This window comes from Delphinapterus leucas, chromosome 2, assembly GCF_059928025.1.
Source record: "Delphinapterus leucas isolate spDelLeu-1000000601 "Yukka" chromosome 2, BTC_Dleu_Yukka2, whole genome shotgun sequence".
Lineage (NCBI taxonomy): Eukaryota > Metazoa > Chordata > Mammalia > Artiodactyla > Monodontidae > Delphinapterus > Delphinapterus leucas.
The window spans coordinates 152,497,503-152,525,027 of NC_143130.1; the positions used below are offsets into that span (position 1 = coordinate 152,497,503).

Below are 27,525 nucleotides of genomic sequence, written 5' to 3' on the forward strand. Positions count from 1 at the left end.
TATAAATATATACACACATATATATATATACACACACACACATTCACACAAAACCCAAAAATCAAGCCAACCAACCACACCATGAAAAAAATCAAGATGAATGACCAACTGCTAAGTGTGTTTTCAACTCATTTTATAGACAAAGGCTAATTTACTTTATATATAAACCTCTACATGGCAATAAGATCGACAACAACCTAACAGAAAAAAAATGGGCGAAGGATATGAAAAAATAGTCAACAGAAAGAGAAAGACAGGTTACTTTTAAATATATGAAACTATGCACACCCTCCTTATAAAATTAATGCTAATTAAAGCTGTACATTAGGTTAACAAGGATTAAATAGTTTAATAAATGTTCTAATTTGGCAAGGTTGCAGGAAAATAAACATGCACACATTGGTGTAAAACTTTGATTAAGAGCAGTTCGGCATATCCATTAAAGTTTTATATGAATATGTCCTGAACCTAGTAATCTGTAGGGATAATCATTGCAGCATTGTTTCTGATAGCAAAAGAATGGAATCAGTCTAAGTATCCATCAGTAGAAAACTGGTTAAATAAATTATGGTACATCCATACAATAAAGCCATTGAAAAGAATGAGGTACTCTAGTATACTAATGTGGAAAGTTCTCCAGGAATATCATTAAGAGAAAAAACCCTGGTTTAGAACAATGTGTATGCTATCATTTGTATCCGGTAAAGAAGTATATTTATGATACGTATGGACACTCTCTGGAAGGACACATATGAAGTTAATAATAGTGCTTTCCTTTGGAGAGAGAGACAAGGTTTGGGGGGAAACTTTTCACAGTATATGTTGGGAATTTTACATTTTAGGCATGTATTACCTAGCTAAAGATAACAATAGTTTGGAGTTTTGGGGGTTTTTTGTTTTGAGTGCTGGGATATCTGAAATGCTTAATACAAATAGCTACATCATCCAGAAATTTCAACATTTATTTTGAAATTTCAAAATGGAAAGATCACCTTTCTGGATAGTCTCCAGAAACCAAAGTTTGTGCTTAAATAAACGAGTGCTTTCTTTCTCTTCAGTTACCCATCTTCTATATTTGTATCTCTTTATTTTAAGATGGAATTCCCCCTCCCAAAATTAAAATACTATTTTCTTCATTATAAAAATTCATTCATTCATTCATTGTGAAAAAAAAAAAAAGAAAGAAAGAAAAGAAGAAAAGTTTTAAAAATTCCAGACTCCCACCATCTAAAGATAAGTCCTGCATCTTTTCAGGAACTACTACATCGATCTCTTGCTCTCTCTTCTCACACACTATTTCATGTAAATGAGATCATTTTTTTTTTTCAGGCAACAATATATTATGCCTATATCCCATGTTTGTGTGCATGTGTATAAAACATATATATATTTAATGGCTGCACTAAATTTTATGAAAATAACACCTTATGTTCTAAGCTCTAAAATTTATTTTGCATGTTTAATTTTTTCCAATTTCAGATACTTCAAACAAGCATTTCCCAAAGTATAGAATAGCATTTTAGGTGTTATATGGCCTTTTTAAAAAATTTTTGTACTTATTTTTACAGCTGTGGCCTGTGATACTGGTTTCCCATTTATATGACTGATACAGAGTTTTCTGTTAAAATAAGCTCAACTTGAGGAAAAAAGTGCATTAATTTAAAGAAAGATATGGTAAAAGTGTGAAGCTGGGATGTGAATATCTAATGAATATCTATGTTAGAACCATAGTTCTAAAAAATGTTTTGATGAAACTTATTGTATGCAAATCTTTTTAGATATCTGTTTAATTTTTTTCAGGGAAGTGTTTAAAACCTATAATGTCGCCATGGACTACATTACAGTTGCACTCCTGATCTGGAATTTTGGTGTGGTGGGAATGATTGCCATTCACTGGAAAGGTCCACTGAGACTCCAGCAGGCATATCTCATTATGATCAGTGCCCTCATGGCCCTGGTATTTATCAAGTACCTCCCAGAATGGACCGCGTGGCTCATCTTGGCTGTGATTTCAGTATATGGTAAAACCCAAGACTGACATTTTGTTCATCACAGAAATACCTCCTGGTGTGTTTTCCTTCCTCTTCTAGTTATCTTGACTTAGGGAAAATGGCAACAGTAATGTCCCATAGTTTTTCAGTAAATAATCAGTTAACTCTACTATCTTTTTCATATAAAGATTTCAAATTTTTTGAGGTTAAGTTCTTTAAAAATGTTTTATTAATCCCCCCAGTTTAACTCAGTGATGAGTTAGTGGAAGGATCCATAGACTGCTGGTCCTAAGACTTAGATTCAAATCCCATCGCTACCACTGATGGCCTTCATGACTTTATGAAGGTGATTCGGGCCCTTCGAGCTTCAGTTTCCTCATTTGGAATAATTTTCCGTTTGTTTAAGTCTTCTTTTTAAGCCCTGAAGAGGCATTTTTAAATTTCTTTATTTTATTTATTTATTTTTAAAATTTTGGCCACGCTGCACGGCTTGCAGGATCTCAGTTCCCTGACCAGGGATTGAATCTGGGCGACAGCAATGAAAGCACCAAATCCTAACCTTTAAACCACCAGGGACCTCCCTAAAATTTCTTAATAATAGAACTTAAAGAATTACTGTTTAATCCTAGATATTTAATTTTTTTTTACACAGAAAGATGTTGGAATATTTGTCGGAAAGCACTAGCAGAGTGCGTGACACACATAAAATGCTCAACTAATTTTTAATATAAAAATTAAGTTAACTACTTTTTATAAGGCAACTTGGGTAGAATTACTCTTTTAAAGGTAAAACTTATTTGGGCAGTGTGAGCTTCATATTTATTAGCAACCCATGTGACATGGGTCCTGAAAAGTCAGAATATACCTTAGCCATGAATAACCAAGATGTGAACTCTGCAACTCTCACTTTGCATAAAAGCCAAAAAGAGATCCGTTTTCAGAGGTCAATTTGTGGTCTCTGTATGATAACTGCAGTGTTCTTTCATCCCTATTCAAATGCTTATTAAAATGTCAGGTGACCTGTAGTAGAAAACCTCATCATTCCCCCTTGATTGATGAATAAAACGTCTGTGGAAATAGAATTCGATTGGCTCTGTTCTCATATTTGAGCAGTCAGTCACAGAACTGTAAAAGTCATATACTCTTTGTGACGGACTTTTCATAGTGACCTTAGGTTGTATAGTATTTGATGGTTTGCAAAGTACTCATCTTTTCATTGCACAGCTGCCATCAAGAATGCCAGTTCTGCGCTCCATCCAGTCAGCAGCTGGTTAATACTTTGCAGTCAGAGATTTTATCAATATGTTCTTCTGTTCCATGCCTTTTTCGACAGCCACAGTTTGCTTTCTCCTTCAGAGGGACACATTATATCTTTACCTAGTGACTCAGGTACTTTAGCAGCCCTCCTACTGTTGCACAAAATCTTTGCAGGCTGGATCTTAACCACATCCACCTTTGTCCAGGAGCACAGATACAACATTACACTGATGATATCATCCTCTGAATAAATTCACTGGACCTACTTGGTGAGGATATACAGATATTCACAATAGAGCTCAAAAGGGAGGTGGCATTTCTCTGTACATAGTACAAGGCTCTGCCACCCCAGTTAAATTCCTGAAAGTTATTTGGTAAGCTGAGGGCTTCTGCATCTCTGGCACTGTCAAGAAATAGCAGCTGACCCTCTCTGCGCCCATGATGTTAAAACAAGCCCACTATGTTTTAGGCCCTTTGGGGATCTGGAGGCAATATACTCTTCATTTACAGATTTTACTTAAGCCTATTTATACTGTTACAAATTGGCCCACCTTGAATGGGGACCTCCTCCAACATAAGGTTCTAGAATCTGTCCAAATTATAATACAGTAGTTACTTCCATTAGTGTCCCTTCTCCCGCTTTAGAGGCTTCAGCAACGTCTTCTCATACCTCCCGAAATATCTGGATCACTCACTATGATCGTCAGTTGCCCACGGATCTCTGGTGTGAGGAGCCACACTTTTCAGTCCCATGCTGTACACGTTTAGAATGGCCATTTCTGACTACATTCCAAGCTCTCCTGGAAACAGGTTTTCACAGGCCCTGAACCTGTGAAGCTCCAAATCCATCTGCTCCTTATCTCCGTATCATGGAGGCAGCATTCTACAAGCTCAGCACAGCCACCAGGGCCTCCTTGCTAAGACAGAAATGTTAGCCATATGATAGAGCTGAGTCTGGGCCCCCTGGAGTATCTCACCCATAGGAGAGGGTGGACTCTTCTTTCCTCAGTCCCTTGCCAGTTGACAAGGTGCTAGAGGAGGTCACCCCTCTCTTGGACCCCTGGCTGCCACGGGAGCCCTTTGGGATCAAATGAGTGAACAAACAGCAGTGGGAGTTTGTACACTTTATGGACAGCATCAAAACTACATGTGAAGGAGCTCACTTGGAGAGCTCTGCTTTTCATTGCTTAATCCAAGCATCCTTGATCAAAGAATGGGATCCAAGGGTCAGCAAAATTAGCTGAACTTCAGGCAGTCGTCTTAATCTGGCCAACAGTTGGCTCCATCTGTGCATTTTTACAGACCCTTGGGACATTGCAAGTGGTCTAGCCACCTGATTCTGCCAGTGGTAGCAACAGCAATTACTTATCCAAGTTTTCCCTCTTTAGGAAAAATAACTGAGAATCTCTTGCCTCACAGATACCAAAAATAGAAATCAAAGTTATACATGTCTCAGTACGTATTAAACCCGCAATACAGGCCTCCTCACTTTATCCACTTCGGAGTTCCAGATATTGTTATAGTGACTATTTCACTTCTAAATATACAATGCTGGGCTCTTGAACAAGGTGTGCAGTGGAACTTTCACCACCATACAGTCTCACACTACAGGCCTCACAAGGGCACCATTATGACATACTAGAGCAAGTTAAAACTTGATTAAATGAAACATCAGGGTTGAATCATAATAAAGAGTCTGATTCCATTTTTGATATTAAAAAAGAAATGCCAGTTCTGGAGACAGACTGCCTGGGTTCAAATCCAGACTCTTCTACTCCTATCATTTATTGGGTATGTGGCCACAGACACATTGCTCAACCCCCGAGTCTTAGTTATTATGAAGATTAAATTAAACAATATGTACAGTACACACGTATAACGGTATCTATCAGTAAATATTAGCTGTTTCTTTAAAATGTATAATCCTGTGAAGTAAGCAAGGCAGTTGTTCTTGTTTTACTGCTAAGAACCTGAAGTTTGTAGAGGTAAAGTATTTGCCCAAGCTTAACACTATTTGATCTAGAATATGAGTCCTAAGTCCCATATTCTTTCTACTACATTACACTGTTTCTCCCATCAACCCTCTGTTTCTTCCATACATATGCAAATTATCTCCACAGACCTTTTGAGTTCCTTTAAAATAAAAGACTTTTGTGCCCAATATTTAGAGTAATGATTCTTAACTCCATTTCCATAAGATCTGAAGATGTCACAAAGATTGTTCTAAGAATTTCAAAACAAAATTAATTTTAATTCACTTTAATTGCTCTAAAAAATAAGGGTTTATCATTTAGAAACTCTATAAGGAGTAGTGTGTCATAAAACCAAGATAGTTACAGGACATCGCAGGTTGAAACAGGTTAGAAATCTCATTATTTCAGAGCACGGCAAATTTCCCTTTTCTCATCCCAAACAAATCAAAATGGAAGCAGTGAGAGCAGAGATTTCGTGTGTGTGTGTGTGTGTGTGTGTGTGTGTGTTTTATTGTAGTAGTAGTAGTAGTAGTAGTAGTAGTAGTAGTAGTGTACAAGAAGACATGACCACTTGCAGGTGTGAGGTTTTTTACTTAAATGCATCTGAATGATAGTAATGTCAACACAAGCTATCGAATCTTCCTTTACAAATTTACCTATATCTGTTTCCCATTATTAAATGTTTGAAATTATTTTCTGTATTTCTATACTCTGAATTTTCACGACATAGCAAATGTAAGAAAAACTGTAGTTATTGGAGACAGATGGTGGTAGAATCAAGAATAATTTATGCATATTGCTTCCTCCTCCGAGTTGCTGTTTTCGTAAAATAAGACACTTTTCAGCACCACATATATTCTGAGACCTAAATATTTGTGAAGTGCTTTTGACAGGAGAGCTAAAGAAATGCTAAACTCATGCAGAGGTTTATTAGTTATTTTGTTTGAATTTACTGCCCTCTTATTTCAAGTATCCCTAAATAGTACATATACTGTTTTCAAAAAGGGGAGAAGATGAATCTCTTCTACTCTGTTCTTCATATTTTGAAAAGTTAAGTCAAATCCCCTCTATTAAATCCCCTCCTAAAGTAAACCTTCAGTTTGTGGCTCATAGGTATGTTTTGTTTGGAAATGGCTTGTCCTTGTTTCTGCTTTGGAAATTGACAACTGCTCTAGAATAATTCTGTCTTGTCATTATTTCTGCCTCTTCTCTTCAAACTGAGAAGACTTATTCCAAGAACCCAACGATGATACACTGTAAACTAACCAAATAGCAGTCAAACCAAAATGAAGCTTGCACAGGTCTCTGTGTGGTTTTGTGTATTTTGTTTAGATTGTCTCCATCCGCCTCCCCCATCAGCTTACCTGCTGTTTATTTCATATTAATTCAACATCTTTCTGTGTAAAAAAAAATTAAACCTTTTCAATTGGTTAATTCCTCCCTCACACACCCATTTACAAGTTTAGCCAATACATTTTTCAGATGTCTTTTCTATTTTCCTTTTTCTAGATTTAGTGGCTGTTTTGTGTCCAAAAGGCCCACTTCGTATGCTGGTTGAAACAGCTCAGGAGAGAAATGAAACTCTCTTTCCGGCTCTTATTTACTCTTGTAAGTATTTCAGAATGATGTTAAGTTAGTGAACAGCTTAGAATTTACAGAGATTCAAACACATGTAATTATGATCATTATCGTGGTACTTTTTCTCACCTTAAATGCATAGCATTGATGGAAATGCTGCAGATCTGTTTCCTTGCAAATTATTATCTTCTGCCTGACATTGGTTCAAGAGAGTTTTCAGTATGTGTGGAGATAGAAGAAATATTTAGAGATTGAGGAGCCAGTATTCTCATTTAAAATCTTATTAATCAAGAACTATTGAGTACTTGTTATATACATATATTGTAGGTGGATCTTGCACTAGCATGTTGGAAGAATTGTACTTTTCCTTCAGAATGTGTTTGCCCTTTTTTTGGTTTTAGAGTCATACACTTCCTAATCATTCAGTAACTATTTATTCATCATTGACCTGATCTGCTCCCACAGAGCACTGTGGAGGATATAAAGATGATTAAGAGGGACTTCCCTGGCTGTCCAGTGGTTAAGACTCCATGCTTCCAATGCAGGGGGCCTGGTTGGGGAACTAAGATCCCACCTGCCATGGCATGGCCAAAAACTAAATTTAAAAAAAAATATATGATTAAGATACTTTGCTTTCCCTCAGAGTGCATTTGCTTACATTTTTGTTTTTTGGCTGTGCTGCATGGCATGTGAGATCTTAGTTCCCCGACCAGGAATCGAACCCAAGCCCTCAGCAGTGAAAACTCAAGAGTCGTAACCACTGGACCGCCAGGGAATTCCCTTGCTTACAATTTAGAAGTGAGATAAGACAAGTATGTAAACAACATTCGAGGCAGGCTGTTATCCGATTATTCAGAAGGAACGCAAAATGCAGAAAGAGCTCAAAACAGGGAAAATCTAAATGGGGAATCAGAGAAAGGCTTCATGGAAGAGACAGCATTTGGATTGAACCTTCAAAGGGTGGGTAGGGTTTCAGCAAGCGCAGATGGAAGAGTCATTTCCAAAAGTGGGCTTGGGGACTTCCCTGATGGCGCAGTGGTTAAGAATCCGCCTGCCAGTGCAGGGGACACGGGTTCGATCCCTGATCCGGGAAGATCCCACATGCCACGGAGCAACTAAGCCCCTGTGCCACAACTACTGAGCCTGTGCGCCACAACTACTGAAGCCTGCGCAGCAACAAAGACCCAATGCAGCCAAATAAATTTTTTTTTTTAAAAAGTGGGCTTGTCACAAAGAATGGCTTGGAGGCATAAGTGTGGGGCATCTTCTTCAAATTTCAAGTGTTCAGTTGACTAGAACATGGAGTACAAAATAGGGAGAGTACTAGGAGATGGGTTTGGAAAGGCACTCGGCAAGATCACGGATAGCTTTGAGGGACTGGTTTAGATCTCTGTATTCTATTCATGATCACTTGGGAATCACAGAAGGTTCTTAACAGAAGACTAATGTGATCAGAGCTGTGCCTTTGTAAGCTTGCAGCATTGTGCAAGATGAACGGGAGGGAGAGAGAACGGGAAGCATAACTAAACAGATATTGCCATGATCTAGGTGGAAAGTAATGAGAGTCTGAATTATGGGATAGGTAATGGCAGTCAAGGGAAAGGCCTTGATGAGAGCTTTTGGAGGTAGTTTCAGTCATTCTTAGTGACGAGTGAGAGAAGTTTAAAGCTTAAAGGGAGGATGATAAAGAAGAGAAGTTTTTCTTATTTGAGAAATCTGTGTAGTGTTGCCTGTAGCCCATATCTAATTTTCTTGGCAGGACCTGTGAGCCATCCAGGTAGAAATTTCCGGCAGGAGTTTAGAAATGAAGTACGAGTGCAAAGGAAAAGGTTGATAATAGAGATGCAGAATTGAAGAACATCAGCATGGAGGTGACAGTTGCAGCTGTGGGAGTGGATGAGTGATTCAAATCAAAGGAGAAGAGAAGAGGACACCAGGAGTAGATCTTTGTCAACTACTATGTTTAGAGAGTGAGAAATGAAGAGAGAATAGTAAATGGAACATAAGAAAATATCAGAAAATTGGGAAAACCAGCATTTTTCACTTAGCAGTAGCATGACTATTTTTTCATATCAGTACGTGAAATGTCTGCATAGTTTTCTCTTATATAGATATTAAATAAAGGGTATCTTTATTGATCATTTCCCATTACAAACAATGCTTGCAGAGAACATTTATGAATTTGTGAATATTGTTGTACAGATACATTCATAGAAATGGAATTGCTAAGTCAAAGGATGTGTGCCTTTAAATTTTGATAGATAGTGCCAGATTGCCTCCTCAAAAGGCTATACCAGGGCTTCCCTGGTGGCGCAGTGGTTGGGAGTCCGCCTGCCGATGCAGGGGACACGGGTTCGTGCCCCGGTCCGGGAGGATCCCACGTGCTGCGGAACGGCTGGGCCCATGGGCCGTGGCCGCTGGACCTGCGCGTCCGGAGCCTGTGCTCTGCAATGGGAGAGGCCACAGCAGTGAGAGGCCCGCGTACCACAAAAAAAAAAAAAAAGGCTATACCAATTTATATTCCCTTCAGTAGTGTGAAGGTCCTAATTAACTAACACCTTCATTATCACTTGTTTGTGTATGTGTATGGGAAACTAATAGACAACATCTTATTTTAGTTTTCATCTTGGCTTATTGACTAATAACTATTAGTTAATAGTAAGTAATAACTATTAGTAATTAATAACTATTAGTTAATAGTAAGTAATAACTACTAATGATTATTTGGACTTTTTAATGTATTTTTTAGCTGCATGTGTAAATTTCTTGTTTTATGACTGGCTTGGTATTGTATTTTTCCATATTTTAGAACTAATTTTTAATTATACAAGTAATACATTAATACTTTATCATTGAAAAAATTTTTGAATTACAGATAAAGTTAAATTTCATTGTAACTGTCATCCCCAATCTTAATACTTTACCAAGCAGTTACTTACCAGTATTATCAGTGTGATATATATCCTTGTGGACTTTTGGCCTATTTATCTGTTGAGTTATTGAAAAAGCAGAGTTTCAAGAAGGAGAGAATGTCAGATGCTATAAAGGAGTGAAGGATGATGAGGACTAAGTAAACCATATAGAATTTGGTGCTTTAGACATCTTTAGTGACATTTAAGAGAGCAATTTCAGTAGAATGATAGGACCAGAAGCAGTATTCCAAAGGGCGGAAAGTGTGCGTCTGTGTGTGTGTGTCTGTGTGTGTCTGTCTGGGTTTTGCTGGCACTGGCAGTGGAAGTGATACAGTGGACAGAGACTGGGTGATGAAGAAGGAGAGGTAAGTATCACCTACTAGTTCACAGGCAGAGCAGTGGTGACTTGAGAAGAGAACAGGTATGAGGAAAGATGGATCCAGGAGAGAGAAGGTTGAGGGAAAGGAGCCAGTGGAGAAAGGCTTTGAAGAGACCAGCAAAAAGAAGTAATTACTGGAGCAAAGTAATAAACAAAGCAGGTAGAAATAGCTCTAAGAGTTCAGTAAGAGGAATTAGATGAGAATAGTGCAAGACCCGGAAGGAAGGAGAAGACAGAAAAGCAGAAGATAGTGGAACGTAGAGAGAGGTCAAGTTGGGAGCACGTGTTAGTTCACCTCAGTCTTTCTTGTGAACTTGCTTGAAGTCCCTGTTGTACTCTATATTTTTTAATTGTGGATGTCAAAGTGAAGGGATTGTGAGTTTTAAATTTTTTCTTAGTTTTAGGATTTTACATTTTTCTACCGTTGTATCTATTGTTAGTACCACGATAATGCTGTGTAACAAACCCCCTCACAACTTAATGCCTTAGGGGACTTCCCTGGTGGCGCAGTGGTTAAGAATCCACCTGCTACTGCAGGGGACACGGGTTCGAGCCCTGATCCAGGAAGATCCCACATGCCGTGGAACAGCTAAGCCCGTGCGCCACAACTACTGTAGCCCGTGTGCCTAGAGCCCGTGCTCCGCAACAAGAGAAGCCACCGCAGTGAGAAGCTCAAGCACCACAACGAAGAGTAGCCCCCGCTCGCCACAACTAGAGAAAGCCTGCATGCAGCAAAGAAGACCCAACGCAGCCAAAAATAAATAAATAAATTTATTAAAAAAAAAACAACAACTTAATGCCTTAAAAATAATTATCAGTCACCATCACTCCTGCACCTGCGGGTCAGTTGACTCAGCTGATCAGACTTGGCTGTGGTACCTCTGCTCCACATGTTCCCTGTCCTCCTTGGGCCAGTGGGTTAACTGAAGATGTTCTTGTATCTGGAGAAACAAGAGGGCAGCAGGCCTGTTAAGTATTAGCACACTGTCATCTCTGTCCATGTGCCATTGGTTGAAGCAAGTCACATAGCTGAGTCCCTGGTCAGGAAGAGGAAAACTGCATTCCAATCTCAGCGAGACCATGGCAAGAGTGTGGGTGCAGGAGGGGTGAAGAAAGGATCTTTCAGTCTGCCACAACGCTAAGCATGTATGTTAATTTTATACTCAGAAAAAGGACTTACTGTTTTTAAAAAAATCATTCGTATATAATATGAATTTTTAAAAACTCAAGTCTGTATAACAATCAATATTGAGATATTTTTGCAGTAATTCCACACATATGGGAAAATATAAGCATAAAACTTTACCTCCTGTGTAGATGAAATAGGTTCAAGAAAGTATCTGTTCTCATGAAATACTGAATCTTCAGTGAGCATTTCATACATTGAGTTTGACAGGTTTTTTTTCAAGTAGAATATACAAAAGACAGCAATATTAATCAGTTCTTTCCCCCTGAAATGGATATAAACATTAATATGAAAAGTTTTTAAGTCAGTCCTCTCAGTTATTTGTTCTTTAAAAATACAATCCTTTGATGCCTTTGTATACTCCCCAGTTAAGAGTATTCAGTTTGCAAAAGGGTCTTACCCTCAGGAAACATGTGAGCATTTTTGTTTGTTTTCTCTATCCCTTGTTTGGACAGGAAGAATGTACACCTACTCTTTGGTAGCTTTTCAGAAAACAAAGATAACAGTTCCTTGAGGTTGACCATTATGTAAAGTTTTTCTCTGATTTCATATCAGTTTGGGAAGTTTTTAGATTGTTAATTTTTAATTTGCATATTTTTCTATTGATCTAAGATGTTTGGTGTTAAGTTGAAAGATTGGAAAGCGGGTTTTTTAGATATTATTTTAGTAATGTTAATTCATTCAGCAAATATATATTCTGCTCATGATAATTTACATCAGGGGTTAGCAAACTACTGCCCATAGCCAAATCTGGCCCGTGGCCCGTTTTTGTATAGGCCTGAAAGCTAAGAATGGTTTTTACATCTTTAAAGAGTTAATGAAAAAGAAAAGAACAAAGAAGAATATGTGACAGAGGCCAGATGTTGACCCACAAGCCCCAATATTTACTCTCCGGCCCTTTACAGAAAAAGTTTGCTGACCCTTGATTTCCATGGTTAATATTAAGTGTTAAAAGAGTTTGTAGCTTTATCTTTCTATACTTGCATAAAGAAAGAAAATCAAATAAATACCTGCTGCCTTCATTGCCAAGAAGACTACAGAAATTCGTAAACCCCAGTGGTTGCCCTATTTCCTCTTCATTGGGTTTGGATTTAGTTACAGTGAATCCCCAACCTGGCTAATATTTACTTTGATCAGTTAGTCAGGTTATCATATAATGGAACTTGTCTGACCTCTGAATTACAAAGCTATGATGAATGAGTAAGTGCAGCTATTACAGGATTTTTATCCTCTTTGGTTATGTATTTCTTTCATAAGCTATTCAAGAAGCCTTAGAGTATTAGGAAAATGGATATGATTGTAAAATCAGTGATGCCAGAGAAACAGAAAATGCCAAGTATCTTTTTTAAAATTGCTTACCATTACTGGATTGGACTCAGGTTGCTGCTGGCTTGGTTTCTGCTGTCACTGTATGGCACATGTTTGTATGTATTTTTGTATTATTGTTGGTGTATCTTCCGGATAAATTCCAAAAGTGTTATTGCTGGGTCAGGGGGTAAATGTACATGTAGTTTTGTTAGATGTTACCAAATTCCCCACCATGTTTCATCCTACCTGCAGTATGTAAGAGAAGCACCATTTTAAAGTATTCACATTGCCTCTTAATTAAAATGTGACAAGATGTGTGTGTATATCTAGAGCTATATAGATATATTGATATATATGTATTTTTGTGGAGGGGACATAGAAAAGGCAGTTGACTATCCGTTTATGTTTATTGCTTTTAACTTTTTTTTTTCTTATTCCCTGTATATAACACAGTTTAGCATTATTGAAAATCCCAGAAGTAAGACATAACATGAAGGGAACATACTCGTTGCATCTTTCGAATTACAGTAATTCATCCGATGCTTTGTGAGCCCCAGTTTGTCCTCTAATTTAGTTCCAATAAGTAATTTTCACTAGTGAATTCACACTGTTTTAGGATATTCAACTAGTCGAGCTGTTGTTTCAGTGGAGTCTTGCTGGCCTGAACAATTTTCCTTCTGGTTACTTTTCAGGGATTATAAATAACAATGAGCAGTTGTATTATAGCAGCTACAGTTTGAAAGCTACAGTAAATGTCCAGTTTCAGAATTATTTTTTATCTGCCAAAATCAAAGAGAACCTTTTGTGGTTTTTATTTTTTTAATAAATTTATTTATTTATTTTTGGCCGCATTGGGTCTTCGTTGCTGCGTGAGAGCTTTCTCTAGTTGCGGCTAGCGGGGGCTGCTCTTCATTGCGGTGCGCGGGCTTCTCATTGCGGTGGCTTCTCGTTGCAGAGCAAAGGCTGTAGGTGCGCAGGCTCAGTAGTTGTGGCGCACAGGCTTAGTTGCTCCGCGGCGTGTGGGATCTTTGCGGACCAGGGCTGGAACCCGTGTTCCCTGCATTGGCAGGCAGATTCTAACTACTGCGCCACCAGGAAAGTCCCTGTAGTTTTCTCTTTAAAAAAAAAAAAAAAAATTATTTATTTATTTATGGCTGCATTGGGTCTTCCTATTCGTTGCGGTACGCAGGCTTCTCACTGTGGTGGCTTCTCTTGTTGCAGAGCACGGGCTCTAGGCGCACAGGCTTCAGCAGTTGTGGCGCACGGGCTTAGTTGCTCCACAGCATGTGGGATCTTCCTGGACCAGGGCTGGAACGCGTGTCTCCTGCATTGGCAGGCGATTCTTAAGCACTGCACCACTAGGGAAGCCCCGTCCCAGTCGTTTTTAATATGCATTTGCTTCTGATTGTTAGGGATTCTTATGGTGACATTAAGAAGATTGGTGATTTGTGTGGAGAAATAACAGCCTGCTCTCTATTCATGAGCTTTCCTTTTGTGTTTCCAGTCCTTACCTGGACTTTTGTCTTTCTCAACAGCAACAATGGTATGGTTGGTGAATATGGCAGAAGGAGACCCAGAAGCCCAAAGGAAGGTATCCAAAAACTCCAATTATAATGCACAAAGTAGGTGGCTTTTATTTGGTAATTTCCTGGTTTTCACGGTCATTGTCATCTTATGAGTTATGAAGCAATGATTTTTTAACCACTTTCTTTTGAGAATCTCCTGGAAGCTGTGGTAATACCTAGCAAACACAGATAAATATTTGAGTTCACATGCTCCAAACCCAACAATCAGCCAAGGCACCCTAGGTTAAGAATTTCTGCCATTAAACACCATTAATTCCAGTATGGAAAGGTTCAAGTTGAGGCTATGGTTTTAAAAAGGTAGAATAAACACTCTCTTCAAACATGTAAAAATGAGAACCTCTTGTCTGACAAGTCCAGAGTAACTGAAGTATAATTTGATTTGAGTTGTGATAATGTTTATGTTGAGAAGATAAAATATTCCAGGTGGACATGACTTTCTGGAGGAGGGTAAGAATGATGACCTAGGATGGGAGATTGAAAGGCCCACTTGTGGATACTACAGAAGATGTTAAGGCAAACACAAGTTAGGAGGAGTTATAATTAGAAAAGTTGAGGAATAACAGCACAATATCAATAGTCAAAAAGAAAGGAAACCTTTTTTTTTAAGAAAAACAAGGACTAACCTTATGAGGAAGCTGACAAACAGAGGCGGAATAAAGGTTGGTCAGAGAAGAGAAAAGGGCCTTAATTGAGTTGCTGTTTGTCAGGAAAGGGAGAGTTTAGGTTTTCTAGAGCCAAGAAAACTGCTGTTCTAGCATTTGGGTAACTGCAAGGAGGACGCTTTCAACTTAGAATTTGGGACCAAAAGATATTAGGCCCATTCTGCAGTGAGCGAGGCAGCAAAACAGGGTGGCATTAGACCAGCAGTAGACCTAGTAGAGAAGTGGGAAATAGAGGAAACAGTTGCTCCAGGTCTGGTTGTTGTGTTAACCTTGTTAAGCTAAAGAAAATTGAAAGATTAGTTGTCTGTGAGTATACATGTATATATATGTGAGTATGAGTGTCTTTTGGGTACATCAAGATTTTGTTCTTTTGACAAATGTTGATTGAGCACCTAACTGTGTGCCCAGTATTTGTTAGGCACTGGGGATATAGCTCTGAACGAGAGGTCCCATTCCTGTGGAGTTTATAGCCTATTTGGGGAGACACGCATGTTGAACAAATAATTCATTCAGGTTGTGATAAGCACTACAAAGGAGAAGTGTAAGTTGCTATGAAAGTTTATAGTGGAAGAATTTCATTTGTTCTGGAAAGTTAGGAAGGCTTCCCTGGGGAAGTGATAACAGGAGATGGCCAGCCAAAGAGAGGAAGAAGAGCTTTCTAGAAGAGGAAGCACCATGGGCAAGGACCTTGAAGTGAGGAGGAGCTGGGTGAGCTGCAGAGTTCCTCAGTGGGAGTGTGGTGGGCGTTCTTCATTGTGTTGACTCCCCTCACATTGTTTAGCATTCCTGGCCCCTCACCCACTAAATGCCAAGGGTAGCTTCGAGGTTTGCAATAACCATAAACTCCCCCTCCTAGTTATTTCCAAACATCCCATGGAAGGGAGGTGCTACCCCCAGTTGAAAGCCTCTGTGTTATAGGAACTAGAAGTTAGTTTGGAGCAAGGGGGTGTAGGATTCCAAGAGGGACGTCTGTAAAGGAAAAAAGTAATAGAACTCAGAGGTTGCCCGAGTGCACCTAAGATAAAAACATCAAGATACAGCATTATGAGCGTGCTATTTATAATTAATTATGGAGGTAGATACCAAAATAAACAGCTGAAAGGGTTGAAGGTAGGGTGAGGGTCGGGAGTGAGGAGGGATAGGGCAGAGCAGGCACTGATGTTTTTATTTCTAAATCGTATACTTTTTTGATTTTATAAACTAGCTCAGGGAAGATTCAGGTTTTGTGGAGACCTGGTTAAGAAAACAATGCAAATTAAAAATACAAAATTGCTAGAGCCCCTTTCAGAAAAATGTCCATGCAAGCGAGAGGCCTGAAGTATGCAAGCTTCATTTATTCATAGTAGATGAATAATATGAACATGTATTAATTTTATAAAAAATAAATGAGAAAAAAGAGTATTATCAACTTCACTTATGTATTTTAATTATTTTTGACGTATGGAAGGTTCTTGAGACAATCATGTTATACTCACAATTTTCAGTCAGACCGAGTCATTATAACAAAATGACTAGCCCATAAAAAAATTCACTCCCTCCTTTCCCATCCTCCCAGCCCCCAATAGTGGTCTACTTGTATAACTTAGTCACTAAAGCCAGTGGTGAGTGCCATCAATCAGTGAGTGCCAGCAGCCCCAGCTGCAAAGATCAGAAGAAATGTTCTCTCACCTGACCAGAAGTCCTGAGGTGTAGGCATTTGCACGGCTGGCTAATTTTATGACTGGATAATTATCAGGGGCCCCAGTTCTTTCCCGTCTTCCTGCTCTGCTACCCTTAGATATGAGCCTGGTCCTCAGCCCTCTGCTCCTCATGGTCACGAGATGACGACTGCAGTGCCAGGCATCATATCCAGATAACACAACATCCAGGGGAAGAAAGGGGCTGTTTGTGTCTCCTTACGTCTCTCTCAAAGAGTGAGAAAACTTTTCCCCAAATTTCCAGCAGACTTTGTCTCACCACACATTGGCTGGTACCAACCCCACAGCTTTAGAGCTTTCATTGGGAAGAGGAATTGTAGGATGACCACACTTAGCTTGGACTGAACTGGATTTACCACCGGAGTCATGGGTGGGAGGTGGAAACCCAAATAAATCAGTACTCTGCCCTCAGGAAAAAAGGGGAGAAATAGCTGTTGGGGAAGCAACCAACAGGCACTGAAATAACCCGTGATTTGTGGTTTAAGAGCCAGCTAACCCACCTAGTTACGATGACAGGTAATTACTGTTTCCATGTAATTTTCTTAAAGGTATTAAGAGATTTTTCTAAGTAATACAACTGTGATGTTCACTTTTTCTTGAAGGCACAGAAAGTGAGTCGCAAGACCCTGTGACAGAGAGTGATGATGGTGGCTTCAGCGAAGAGTGGGAAGCCCAGAGGGACAGTCGCCTGGGGCCTCATCACTCTACGGCTGAGTCGCGATCTGCTGTACAGGATCTTTCCAGCAGCATCGTGGCCAGCGACGACCCAGAGGAAAGTATGTGCCTTTCTCTACATTGGAAATTCATGGATTCCTTTAGGTGCTGCAGTATCAAACTCTCCCAAAATAAAATGAATCAAAGTGTTACAGTCTAATTCTAAACAGCAGTGCAGCTTTTAGTAGGAAATCATAGTTGGTGCTTTTCTCATAGTTAAATTTGTTAATGGACCAAATTCTGCACCTCAGATTTTTGAAATTATCCCTTTACAGCCTGATCTTTGGCATTGATTTTATAAGGTAAAAAAAAAAATTTTTAATATTATTCTGATAAGACTTCATGTCTACAAAATTTTCATTAATATATTTCACTCTTGCTGCACAGAGACCTATGGATTTAAATGCTTCACCCTTTTACATTGTTACTGCCCTTTTTCGGCAAGCACTGTATTTTATTAATTTTAAAGAAAATCAAAGGGATTTAGGTTCTCTGCAGAAATGTAAGAGTTTGTTCAATGTCTAAGGTGTGCTGTCACTGGGATTCAGGTCAGCACTTGGGGCTTCTTAGGATATTAGCCAGTAGAGCCCCCTGGTTAGGGCTCAGTCATCTCTTTACTTATTCTTAGTTAGAGAGGTGATTTACTGAATAAGAAGAGATTAGCACATTTCCCAACTAAGTTACCCTCAATTTTTTCGTTTTCACAAAAGTGAAAAGCTTGATTAAAATATTACAGCGAAAATATTAAGTAGTTTCAAAGAAACAGACACTAGATTCCTTAGCTTCTCTAATCACTCTTAATTGTGACCTTGACCTTATCCTTCAGCTTGATCAGAACACTTCTTACAACTCACCATTAGTGTTTTATCTGGGTCAGAACCTGGGCAGATCCATGACTTTGGTGCTGGGCGAGTTTTCCAGATTTTAGAGCCATCTGCAGCCTGCAGCTTTCACACTCTGGGAAACCAGACACAGTTGCCTGCTCTTATGGCCAGCCTTGAGCTTGCGTTTGCTGATGTTTTCTCTGCTTTCAAAATTATCACTGTAATTAGTTGCCTCTTGTCTTCCTTTCCTCTTTCCTCAAAGATGCATACAGCCAAAAGAAAGAAATACAGCTGTTAAGCATAGCTGCAGTGTGATTCTTTCACGACTGCCTTTCCTACTTGAAGATTCTCTCTCCTGATCATCTCTTCATGTCCTTCTCTTCATCTCTAACTTTTTTTTTTTTTTTTAAGAAAAACCCAAGTATTGCCCCTTCTAACTTCAGATTAATATTTTCTTTATCTGGGACCAATATAAACTAATAATTGATATTCTTTCCTTATCTTAGCATCCAGAACACACATAACCATATCTGATTGCATTAGTGTGTTAAACCAGAGTTGTTACAGAAAAGTCTCAGTTTACAATAGAATTTGACATGTAAAGGCAACCTTTTAAAAATCAAAAATTAATCAGAAAGCTGAACACTGAGAGATTTTAATTAGAAATGTAAAACATGTTTATTCAATGTGCAGTTGGTCTTCTAGTGAATTGCAAACTACACTTCTTCCAAACTTCATGCCAATAGCAAGCCTCAGTGTACTACTGATAGATTTAAAATTGATCAGAGTAGTGAAATTAACCTGTTGTTTCCAGGAGTAGAAATTTAACTCATAGAGGTTCTTTTTCTATAACCTCAAGGGAAGAGTGGGAGATGGATTTTGTTATTTTCTTCAAGTGGAGGAAGAGGTTTTAGTAGTTAAAACACAAAATAATAAATTTCAGGAAGTTTTTTATATGTTTCTGTTTATTAAAAAGTAGGAAATATTCATTATTTTATTATGTTATAGTTACATTTAAGCTAGGCATATATTTTGCTAGATGTCCTATAGCGAAATCTTACAATTAAAGTAAATATTCACCATCATTTATTATTTTTACCATGTCTTATGTTTGGTAGACCTGCAAATGCCCCTTTTAATACGAAAGGAACTCCATCATTACTTAAAATTATTTTTCAGAGTGGGCAAAACAAAGCAAAACAATAGGAGACCTAGACAGCAGTAAAGCAACTAGCATCCAATCTCAGCATTAGTACTTGGCAGTGGAATACTGATAATACTTATGTCTAACTTAAGCACTTTCCATTGCTGTGATTTTAGTTGTTTGGCCATGGCATATCTTTACTGAATAAATCCAAGAAGCTGTTTAAAGAAAACATATTCCCGAGCAACATGATTTTTCTTAGGTTTTATGTACTGATTCATCCAGTCTCTTCTGGTTATGGAATATAACTTGTTGCTTCAGTAAGTGCCTAAAGAAAAAAAATTGATGGTTACTTCTTTGTTTCCTGACTCTTTTAATTTTGCTAATAAAATACATCTATATTTCTCTCTCCATTAAAATGAATTCTGTAGAATATAACTAGCATTTGCCATAATATTGTTATTATTTAAACAAGCATAAGCCTTTAAATGAAAAAAATGTGAGGCTATAATTTTAAGCTTGATTTGGTACATTATTTTTGTTTATTTTTTGATACCTCTGTTGAGACATAATTCACATACTATACAATTCACCCATTTAAAGGGGTGACATTAGTATATTCACAGAATTGTTCAACCATCACAATTGATTTTAGAACATTTTCAACACCTCATAAAGAAACCCCATACTCCTTAACATCACCTCTTCAATCCCTCTCATTCCCCGCCATTTAAAGTGGACAATGCAATGGTTTTTGTTAATAAATTTATTTATTTATTTATTTATTTATGGCTGTGTTGGGTCCTTGTTGCTGTGTGCGGGCTTCCTCTAGTTGCGGCTAGAAGGGGTGCACAGGCTTCTCATTGCAGTGGCTTCTCTTGTTGCGGAGCACAGGCTCTAGGCGCGTGGGCTCAGTAGTTGTGGCATGCGGGCTCAGTAGTTGTAGCTCATGGGCTCTAGAGCTCAGGCTCAGCAGTTGTGGCGCACGGGCTTAGTTGCTGCGTGGCATGTGGGATCTTCCTGGACCAGGGCTTGAACCTGTGTCCCCTGCACTGGCAAGCGTATTCTTAACCACTGCGCCACTGGGGAAGTCCGCGATGGTTTTTATTATAGTTGTGCAACCATCACCACATGCTAATGTTAGAATATGTTCATTACCTCAGAAAGAAACCCTGTACCCATTACCCCTATTCCCCCCAGCACCAGCAGATATACTATCATAATAGATTTGCCTCTTCTGGACATTTCATATAAATGGAATCATACACTGTATGGTTCTTTGTACTGATTTCTTTCATATAGCATTATGTTTTCAGGTTTTTTCTATGTTGTAACATGTATTAGCATTTCGTTTCTTTTTATAGCCAAATAATATTCCATTGTACGGATATGTCACATTTATCATCCATTCATCAGTTAATGGGCATCTAGATTGTTTCCATTTTGAGCTATTATGCATAGTGTTGTGTGAACATTCATGTACACATCTGTGTGGACACATGGTTTTATTTCTCTTAGGTATATACCTACAAGTAGAATTACTGAGTCATATGGTAACTCTATGTTTAACATTTTGAGGAACTACCAGACTGTTTTCCAAAGTGTCTGTACCATTTTACATTCCCCGCAGCAGTGTATGAATGTTCCAATTTTTCCACAGCCTCACCAACACTTGTTATTATTTGTCTTTTTGATTATAATCATTCCTAGTGGGTGTAAAGTGGTATGTCGTCAGGGTTTTGATTTGCATTCTTCTGATGGCTAATAATGTTGAGTATCTTTTTGTGTGCTTATTGGCCATTTGTATTTTTTTTGGAGAACTGTCTATTCAGATCCATTGCCCATTTTGGGGGTCCTTTTTTATTATTGAGTTGTAATAGTTTTTTATGTATTCTCTAGACACAAGTCTCTTATCAGAGAAATGCAAAATTTTTCTTCAGCATTATTTTTAAAAATTCATTTCTATAGCATTTTTTTATCTGAACAACTTAGTTTCTTTCAGTTAGTTTCTTTTTTTTAATTTATTTATTTTATTTATTTATTTCTGGCTGCACTGGGTCTTCGTCGCTGTGCGTGGGCTTTCTCTAGTTGCGGAGAGTGGGGGCTACTCTTCGTTGCCGTGTGCGGGCTTCTCATTGCAGTGGCTTCTCTTGTTGCGGAGCACAGGCTCTAGAGCACAGGCTCAGTAGTTGTGACGCACGGGCTTAGTTGCTCCGCGGCATGTGGGATCTTCCCGGACCAGGGCTCGAATCCGTGTCCCCTGCATTGGCAGGCAGATTCTTAACCACTGCATCACCAGGGAAGTCCTTAGTTATTTTCTTATAGTACTCACTATTTGGAATCAAAAGTATTTCTAAGACTGTCATTTGTTTAGCCTCTGTGTGTGCCAAGAACTTTTCCTGTATTATTTTTAACGCTGATACCAACCTTGTGAAATAGCTCTGTAATCCCCATCTTGTAGCTGAAGAATTTGAGGATTAAAGAAGTTAGTAAACTTGCCCTGGATCACACTAGTACCTAAACAGTAGAGTTGGACTCTTCTCCACAACTGAAACTGGTGATAATATTCATCAGTCTGGGAAGGTTAGCAAGTTAAAGGGTAACTGACCATGTAATTCATAGCATCGGATTTCAGGGTTGTATGTTTATTTTTTCCACTATGGAAGACGTTGCTCTGGCTTCCACGATTTAAAAAGAACAATGGTTTCTCAGTAAGATCTTTTATTTTTATTTTTTTTTATTTTTGGCTGGGTTGGGCCTTCGTTTCTGTGCGTGGGCTTTCTCTACTTGTGGCGAGCGGGGGCTTCTCTTGTTGCAGAGCACGGGCTCTAGGCACACGGGCTTCAGTAGCTGTGGCATGTGGGCTCAGTAGTTGTGGTGCATGGGCTTAGTTGCTCTGTGTCATGTGCCATCTTCTTGGACCAGGGATCGAACCCGTGACCTCTGCTTTGGCAGGCGGATTCTTAACCGCTGCGCCACCAGGGAAATCCCTCTCAGTAAGATCTTATTAATCAGAACTCTGCCCCTTTCTCCCGCAGACTCTGCTTCTCAAGGCCCTCAACACCTATCTTCCAGAAGTAGTTTCTGTAACTCAGGCAACAAAACTTTAAGATCAGGATCACACTTCAGTTAGGAATAGTTACATAACAACCAGAAAGGTAAAAGCCAATAGTAAAGCTTAATGGGTTACTGTTGAGCCCCAAGTCAAAGCATATTTTATTTATTTATTTTTTAAAAAACAGTACATGTTCATTGTGGAACTTTTTTTTTTTAATAAATTTATCTATTTATTTTTGGCTGTGTTGGGTCTTCGTTGATGCACGCGGGCTTTCTCTAGTTGTGGTGAGCCGGGGTTACTCTTCGTTGCAGTGTGCGGGCTTCTCATTGTGGTGGCTTCTCTTGTTGCAGAGCACAGGCTCTAGGCTTGCAGGCTTCAGTAGTTGTGGCATGCAGGCTCAGTAGTTGTGGCTCGCAGGCTGTAGAGCACAGGCTCAGTAGTTGTGGCACACGGGCTTGGTTGCTCCGCGACATGTGGGATCTTCCTGGATCAGGGCTCGAATCCGTGTCTCCTACATTGGCAGGCGGATTCTTAACCACTGCGCCAGCAGGGAAGTCCAAAGCCAGGCGGATTCTTAACCACTGCGCCAGCAGGGAAGTCCAAAGCATATATATATATATATATATATATATATATTTTTTTTTTTTTTTTTTTTTTTTTTTTTGCGGTACGCGGGCCTCTCACTGTTGTGGCCTCTCCCGTTGCGGAGCACAGGCCCTGGACGCGTAGGCTCAGTGGCCACGGCTCACAGTCCCAGCCGCTCCGTGGCATGTGGGATCTTCCCAGACCTGGGCACGAACCCGTGTCCCCCGCATCGGCAGGCAGACTCTCAACCCCTGCGCCACCAGGGAAGCCCCAAAGCATATTTTTAAATACGTAGTTTTGTTTATCATTTTGAAAAGAACTTGAAAAGTTAAAAATAATGTTTGACAACAGAAAACCTAGGGCCTTTGCATTTCTGTGTATGTTTTAGGATCAGCTTGTCAATTTCTACAAGCTGATCCTAAAATTTTTTGGAAGTGTAAAGAACTTAGAATACCCAAAACAATTTTGAAAGCGAAGAAAAAAGTTGGTGGACTTAAGCTATCTGATTTCAAAACTTACTCTAAAGTCATAGTAATCAAGAACAGACATATAAATCAAAGAAACAGAACTGAGAGTCCAGAAGTAAAGCCTTATATTTATGATCAATAATTTTTTACAAAGGTGCTAAAATAATTCAATGCCAAAAGGATATAATCTTTTCAACAAATGGTGCTGGGACAATTGAATATCCACATGCAAAAGAATGAATGGAAACCCCTGTCTCACCCTATCCATCATGCACACAATCCCAAATTAACCCCAAGTTGGTCATAAACTGAAATGTAAGTGGTAAAACTCTAAAACTTCTAGAAGAAAACATAGGAGAAAAACTTCATGACCTTGGGCTGGGCAAAGAGTTCCTTAATATAACAGTGATACATAGAAGAAAAAATTGATAGATTGGACTTTGTCAAAATTGAAAACTTTCACACTTCAAAAGATACCATTAAGAGAAGAAGTATTTAGGGAATTCCCTGGCAGTTCAGTGGTTAGAACAACACGCTTTCACTGCCAGGGGCACCGGTTTGATCCCTGGTTGGGGAACTAAGATCCCACAAGCCACACAGAGAGACCAAAAGAAAAAAAGAGAGAGAGAGAGAAGAGGTATTTATATACCCGTGTTCATAGCACTGTTCACAATAGCCATGAGATGGAAGCAACCTAAGTGTCCACTGGCTGATGAATGGATAGACAAAATGTGGTGCTTACATACAATGGGATATTATTCAGCTTTAAAAAGGAAGGAAAATCCAATACATGCTGCGGCATGGATGAGCCAGGACATTATACTAAGTGAAATAAGCCAGTCACAGTAAGACAAATACTGTATGATTCCACTTAAATGAAGTACCTGGAGTAGTCAGACTCAGAGATGGAGAGTGGAATGGTGGTTTCCAGGGGCTGGAGGGAGAGAGGAAGGAGGAGTTACTGTTTCATGGGTACAGAGGTTCAGTTTTGCAAGATGAAAAGAGTTCCGTGGATGGATGGTGGTGATGGTAGCACAACAATATGAATGTACTTAATGCCATTGAACTGTGTATTTTACCACAATTAAAAAAAAAAAGATACCATTAAGAAAAGGAAAAGGAGCCACAAACTGAGAGAAAATATTTGCAAATCATTGCAAATCCTGTTAAAGGATTTATAGTTAGGGTATACAGAGAATGCTCACAACTCAGTAATAGGAAGATAACCTAATTAAAAAATAAGGTAACACTTTGGGTAGATATTTCCCCAAAGGAGAGATATAATGGCTAATAAAGCACATGAAAAGATACTCAACATCATGAATCAGAATGGCTATAATCAAAAAGACAGCAATGCCAAGTGCTGGTGAGGACTGAAGAAGCTGGAACCCTTGTGCACTGCTGGTGGGAATGTACTGGTACAGCCAGTATGGAAAACAGTTTGGCAGTTTCTCAAAAGGCTAAACATAAACTTACCATATAACCCAACAGTTCCACTCCTAGGGATCTACCCCATGGAAACGAAAGCAGTCTGCCCACACAAAGATGTGTGCACTGATGTTCGTAGCAGCATTATTCATAATAGCCCCAAACTGAAAATAATCTAAATGTCCATCAACTGGTAAATGGATAAACAAAATATAGTATATCCATACAATGAAAAACTATTCACCAGTGAAAAGCAACAAACTACAGACACATGCAATGTCATGGATAAACCTAAAAAATGTTATGTTAATACAGATGGCCAACAGGCATATGAAAAGATGCTCAACATCACTAATCATTAGAGAAATGCAAATCAAAACTACAATGAGATATCACCTCACACCGGTCAGAATGACCATTATCAAAAAGTCTACAAATAATTAATGCTGGAGAGGGTGTGGAGAAAAGGGAACCCTCCTACACTGTTGGTGGGAATGTAAATTGGTGCAAGCCACTATGGAGAACAGTATGGAGGTTCCTTAAAAAACTAAAAATAGAGTTACCATAGGATCCTGCAACCTCACTCCTGGGCATATATCTGGAAAAGACGAAGACTCTAATTCAAAAAGATACATGCACCCCAGTGTTCATAGCAGCAATATTTACAATAGCCAAGACATGGAAGCAATCTAAATGTCCATTGACAGGAGAATGGATAAAGAAGATGAGGTACATATACACAATGGAATATTACTCAGCCATATAAAAGAATGAAATAATGCCATTTGCAGCAACATGGATGGACCTAGAGATTATCATACAGAGTGAAGTAAATCAGACAGAGAAAGACAAATATCATATGACACCACTTACATGTGGAACCTAAAATATGATACAAATGAACTTACATACAAAACAGAAATAGACTCACAGGCATAGAAAACAAACTTATGGTTACCAAAGGGGAAAGTGTGGGGCAGGGGGGATAATTTAGAAGTTTGGGATTAACAGATATACAGTACTATATTTAAAGTAGATAAACAACAAGGACCTACTGTGTAGCACAGGGAGCTATTTTCAATATCTTGTAATAACCTATAATGGAAAAGAATCTGTAAAAAAAAATATATATATATATATCTGAATCACTTCGTTGTACACCTGGAACTAACACAACATTGTATGTCAACTATACTTCAATTTTAAAAAATTACGTTAAATGAAAGAAGCCAGTCACAAAAGACTTAATATTGTACGAGTCCCTTTCTGTGCAGTGTCTAGAAAAGGCAGATTTATAGAGTTAGAAAGCAGATCAGTGGTTGCTTAAGGCCTGGGAGGGGAGTGGAGATTAACTGTAAGTGAACACAAGGTATCTTAATTGGGGTGATGGAAATATGGTGGATTGTGGTGATGGTTGCACAATTTTTTCAGTCATTGAATTGTACATTTTACAGTGGGTGCATTTTATGCAATAAATTATACCTCAGTAAAGCTGTTTTTCAAAAAAAAGGAGATGATACCTATCTCATACGGGTTCTTGTGAGGATTTATTAGAAGAAGTGCAGGTATAAACTAGGCATTCAGTAGATGACAATTACTATTTATTGTTATTATTTTTGCTATATAACAGCAGCATCTACTGTTAAGACACCAGAGTTAGCCACAAAACATCTGAACCTCCTGTTATAGAAAACCAAAAAAGAAAGGGAAAACGTAGCTAAAGCCTAATTTTGTATGATATCATTTACTGACTTCTCATTCAGCATAGGATGGGGGGCAGGGGGCAGCGACAGTTTTGAATTGTGAAGTCATAGCAAAGAGTGACAAACTTTCTTTTTTTTAAGAGTGACAAACAATATTTTTATAATCTTTCCTTTTTAGGGGGAGTAAAACTTGGATTAGGAGATTTCATTTTCTACAGTGTTCTGGTTGGTAAAGCTTCTGCAACAGCCAGTGGAGACTGGAACACAACCATAGCCTGTTTTGTAGCCATATTAATTGTAAGTATACACGGATTAAAAACGTGTCAGAACTCATCTCAAAATTCTGATTAAAAGGCGGTCCTTTTAACCCCAGCTAGGCTGAGTGTTCCAATCACCTGGGGAGCTTTTTAAAAAACACAAATAATTGGACCTCACCTGAGTAATTCTCTACCTGGCCACACATTAATATCACCTGGGAGCTTTTAAAACTGTAGGTCTCTACCCTGAGATATTAGTGGGCTGGCCAAAAAGTTCGTTCAGGCTTCTCCATAAGATGTTATGGAAAACCGAAATGAAATTTTTGGCCAACCGAATATTTAATTTGTTTTAATTGTGTGTTTTTTTTAAAGTTCCCCAGGAAATTCTGGTAAGTACCTCCGAGTAGGAACCATTGCTTCAAGCCCAGCAGCATAGATAATGTAAGGAATTAGATCAGTCTTAAAGGGGTAAGCAGATCCTCACTTAGTCTGCATTTGGTGGTGGTATTGTGTTTAAGGCCACGACCTGCAGCAGTGTCCTTTGGGCAGTAAGTATGAGGCAAGAAAAGCTAACTCAGTGCACGATCACACATAGATTTTGCTTATAGTGCTACAACGTGAGCCTGAAGCTTTCAAGACAATGATTTAAGTAAATAACTCATATTTCTTATTGCTATTTTTGCTAAAGATGTGATATCTTTGATATATGTGAGTGAAGTTGGATGAGAGATTAGACGAGAGCCTTTACTTATCCATTTATTTTATGATTACACTTGTGATTTATCTTGATCATATGACCAGTTAGAATTTTCATTT

At 38.7% G+C, this 27,525-nt stretch overlaps 1 protein-coding gene across 11 annotated transcripts in view; it reads left to right on the forward strand.

Moving 5' to 3' along the window:
* Positions 1–27,525, forward strand: part of PSEN1 (presenilin 1) — a 77,968-nt gene that overhangs the window by 45,555 nt on the left and 4,888 nt on the right. For all 11 annotated transcript variants that reach the window (XM_022576633.2, XM_022576637.2, XM_089906215.1 and 8 more), the window contains 5 exons: positions 1,801–2,021; positions 6,731–6,829; positions 14,120–14,206; positions 17,132–17,305; positions 26,631–26,749. In XM_022576633.2, the coding sequence (XP_022432341.1) occupies positions 1,801–2,021; positions 6,731–6,829; positions 14,120–14,206; positions 17,132–17,305; positions 26,631–26,749 (700 nt within the window). The remainder of the gene's footprint in view (positions 1–1,800; positions 2,022–6,730; positions 6,830–14,119; positions 14,207–17,131; positions 17,306–26,630; positions 26,750–27,525) is intronic.